Source organism: Dendrobium catenatum, unplaced genomic scaffold (genome assembly GCF_001605985.2).
Source record: "Dendrobium catenatum unplaced genomic scaffold, ASM160598v2 fragScaff_scaffold_323, whole genome shotgun sequence".
NCBI classification, from domain to species: Eukaryota; Viridiplantae; Streptophyta; class Magnoliopsida; order Asparagales; family Orchidaceae; genus Dendrobium; species Dendrobium catenatum.
In genome coordinates this window covers 1,876,206-1,880,271 of record NW_021318785.1, presented here as the reverse complement: position 1 = coordinate 1,880,271, position 4,066 = coordinate 1,876,206, and the positions used below count along the sequence as shown (strand labels likewise).

Below are 4,066 nucleotides of genomic sequence, written 5' to 3'. Positions count from 1 at the left end.
TTAGGCCTTATTTAATTTGCCTTCTTTTATAAATTAAGTTGACAAATTGTAATAAGAAATCTATCTCAAAGTAGCTTCAAAAGCACATCTTTTATAAAATAATATTCTCCAACAAAAAAAACCTATGATTTTTTTTTTTGAGATTTTTGCATAGATAAGCCTTAAATCATTGCAAACTAAGATTATTAAAAATGTAAGTCTTGATCACTAATAAGAAATCTATCAGACATTCATATGACAACATCACAATAAGAATATTTATCTATTTGACCTCCATTGCCCAATATCAGTAGCAATTAATTAGAATTTCCACGCAAAAATGATCAAGAAAGCATCAAAGCATAGATAGTAAGAGCAGAACCTATAATTTGTACTCCTTATAATTGAAATTAACTGTTATAATAAAAAAAAATTGTAAGCATGTGAAAATAAAGAAGAAGAAGAAGAAGTGTAGAGACAAATGAGGCAGGGAAAGGAGGAAGAAAAACAATAGATGAAGAAGATGAAGAAGCAAGAAGAAAAAACGGGGCTACCTGTGCGTAAGAGAGGACCGGCGACAGGAAGTGTGCGACAGGCTAGGATCGATTAGATGGTAGGCGAGTCGGGTTGGAGGGAAGAGGGTTGGGCTTCAGCTAGGGTAGATGATCGGGGACGAGGTCGGGACCGACGTTGCCTGACTTCAGGTCACGCGAGAGAGGGAGAGGCGGAAGGGGCTTCTTTCCGTCCGTGTTGTGCGAACGAGAGGAGAACGTGAGGGAGAAGAAGTCGGGCGACGAAGAATAGCGGGAGAGTAGCTTCATTTCACGTGCAAATGGCAGATAAGAACAACGTCATTTCTATGGAACTGAAGCGATTCATACAAACAGTCACAAATTAAGTGCCTAGATTTATTTAGCGGTTTAAAACGTAGGGTCGGGATGATCTATGGGGAGAATACAAGCGGCACTTTAATACAATAGTATAGATATAGATTTAGAGGCCTTACTAATTTTTTGTCGCTAAAAGATATCTTTAGCGACCAATTTTTTTTGTCTCTATTTTTTTTTTGTCGCTATTGACCCATTTTCTTGTACGTAGGAATCTATAGGATGTACTTTGTAGGTTGCTCATTTATTTTTTAGTTATAAATGCATTTATTGATTCTTAAAAAAAAAAAAAAAAAAGGGCAGTTCAAAACTGTTCACTCCGGTTTGATTATATGCTGATTTTTAAGGTGGATCCAATCATACATATGACGTGTTCACGATTTAGCCAGTCTAACCGGCAGGTTTATCCCATTTTCAAAATCATGAGAAAAAGTATAATTTTATTTATATTACTAGAAAAATATCCTAGAAACCTCTCTCATAACAGGCTCAGAAACGCTTAATATTACATTGTAAAATTAAATGAATTACTAGCGCGGAGCGGTATGCACAATAAAAACCTTTAAATGGCATCTATAAATAATCACCTATCCACTGCTATTCAACCTTGATATAATCTCTCGAAGATAAGCAAAATCCTCAACTTGTTCTTCTCTATAACTTTGTCGAGGCATCATCATGGTTAAGGGTTCCTTCACTGATGAGAGTTTTTGGAGCGTTCAGATCGATAGATTGTGGAAAGCACGTATAATTGATGGATACAACTTGTTGCCGAAGCTGTTGCCTGACTTCATTTCAAAGGTGGAGATTATTGAGGGAGATGGCGGAATTGGCACCGTAAAGAAGCTCAGCTTCACCAAAGGTTCTATGAAATTCGCTATCAAAGTCTTAATTAGCTTCTTTCATGTTTGATACCTACCTTATATATTCATGTTCTACCTTAACATTATTTTGTTATACTCGCTCTAGTTAACTGGTGAGGATTCCTTTTCATTAGTAAAATATTCTTTTTCTCAGTATTGCTTAGTTAACAAGTAGTAGCTGAATTCAATTTTCTTCATGGTTTTCTACAAAATATTTATAAACTGCTTCTTTGAATTTTCTCCGTATGATTGACTACATATTGTCTTATTTCATTTAAATATTCATTTAACCTTGAATAATGCTCACCATTTCTGCTGTTTGAGCATCTTATATTTTCTTATCACTTCTTTGGATGGATCATCATCATCCTTGTAAGACTCTCAAGTGTTGGTATTATGAATTATCATTCACTCCTTTCAATTGCATGCCGCACGGAAAAAACATTCATAAAACTTCTAACTATATTTATTTTTTTCTATCTATTTCCGTTTCAATTTTGTTACATGATAGTTTAACTAAGTTGTTGCAGATATAAATGGCAACGGCTTCGTCATAGAAAAGATCATGGCGCTCGATATGGATTGTTACCTTGTAAAAGACACCGTCATCAATGGAGGGCTTATCGGGCCAAGACTGATTTCTTACTCTTTCGAGCACAAATTTGAGAAAATAAGTGATCACAGCACCTTGGTTAAACTAACCGTTGAATATGAATCATCTGATGAATATCCGCTTAGTGTTGAGGAGCAAAACCTGCTCATAGTAAGGATGACTGGGATTATGAAGGCTATTGAAGGATACCTTCATACACATCCAACCGCTTATGTTTGATTTCAAGACAAATTATCTATTAATATGTCTGCAATTTCTCGCATCAGTATTTCTACGGTCTGTCATAGGTAAAGATGGTTCAGTGTTTGTTGAGTCACTTTATTTTGATTCATAAGAGGAAAAAATATATCTTGCTTTCCTCTTTCTTCGTATGTGAAAGGAGTATTAGCTGATGTGTTATAAGTGTTAGAAGGAATGAGTAATCACCAATATTTCGATCGGTTTTCTTTGTGATAAATGCTCGGCGTATGATTTCTACATCATAACTGAAAATATGAATTGGTTTCCATCATGTTACATCATTGGCTACATAAATTATTGGCACTAGAGAAAATAAAATAACTTGTAAATGTTTCATTGGGCAAAAGAAACAAAGATGCTTTGACTTCATGGAGGGGACAAATGTTAAACCTAATGACAGGTGATTAAAAGTATGACAAGTGGTCGTACATATTAATTTAATTATATTAGGCACGACGGCAAAAAGAATTAATAATCCAATGAGAAGTGATTTGAGGATGACCTTTGGGCTTCTTGTGAGATAAAAAAAACTGATTCAGTAAATAAACGATGACTTCAAGAAGCTTGCAATTTTACTCCAATTATTTCGAGAATCCAGCAATTAAAAATCGACTAAAAATATTTTTGAGTCGCAGTGGGTAAAATTAAAAATTCGATGTAATTTCAAATTAATTTTAAAGTTAGGGCCCCTTGCCTAAGAGGTGATATGGGCCGGCTTCATATATATATGTATAATCTTTATTAATAGTTGGCAAAAATTGATTGCTGTGGTGGTCCTTGATGTTGATTAATTAGAAAATGTCTAAAATATTTGAAACCCCCAAATGTTAGGATTTTAGCATGAATTGACCTCCAATTGGCTTGTAATCGAAGAGTATTTACAGCTAAAATAAAAAAAGCCAAGAAAGAGAGAACATTTAAATAAGCTTGTTAAAATTTCTCATTAAAAGAGATATGTTGTAAAGTCCCCTGTAGAATGTTGTTTTATGGATTTATTATTAATGATAAAAATATAGTGCTCTATCACCTCTAAATAATGATTAGTTTTTTTTTTATATAAAAAAATAATAAATCCACACTTAATATACGTAAGTATACGTACCTAATCAGGTAATAAAGTGATTGTGCTTTCTTAATGAGACTATAATTGCAACAAACCACAATGAAGTATGCTTACTTTCAACAAATTACTACTATTTACTCTAATTGCAATAATTATCCTACTGAAAAAAATGACGTTCTTTTTGAGATTCTATTACCGAATAATATTAAAAATATAGGATACAATATTTAATTAAAGTATTTTTAATTAAGCAAATTAAATTGCATATCATTCTTAATGAGACTCTTCAAGGTAATGTGATTCAGAGCATATGCATTCAAAGATCTCCATTTAGTTTGCAGGGGTGAAAATGATATCTGATAACCTCCTACAGTTATAGTATCTCATTAAGAACCTAAAATATTTTACATCCTTTGTCTAG

General features: G+C 33.3%; 1 protein-coding gene across 1 annotated transcript; it reads left to right on the top strand.

Moving 5' to 3' along the window:
• The first annotated feature begins 1,471 nt into the window (after positions 1–1,471).
• LOC110103563 (pathogenesis-related protein 1-like) lies at positions 1,472–2,766 on the top strand. Its single transcript, XM_020832681.2, has 2 exons — positions 1,472–1,728; positions 2,260–2,766. The coding sequence occupies exons 1-2, from the start codon at positions 1,545–1,547 to the stop codon at positions 2,559–2,561; spliced, it is 486 nt and encodes a 161-aa protein (XP_020688340.1). The 5' UTR covers positions 1,472–1,544; the 3' UTR covers positions 2,562–2,766.
• The last annotated feature ends 1,300 nt before the right edge of the window (positions 2,767–4,066 follow it).

Bases quoted from the DNA above. Each gene is read 5' to 3' on its own strand.
- LOC110103563 (XM_020832681.2), top strand. From the start codon at position 1,545: ATGGTTAAGGGTTCCTTCACTGATGAGAGTTTTTGGAGCGTTCAGATC. The intron at 1,729-2,259 runs GTTCTATGAAAT...AAGTTGTTGCAG, and splicing joins GAAGCTCAGCTTCACCAAAG to ATATAAATGGCAACGGCTTC.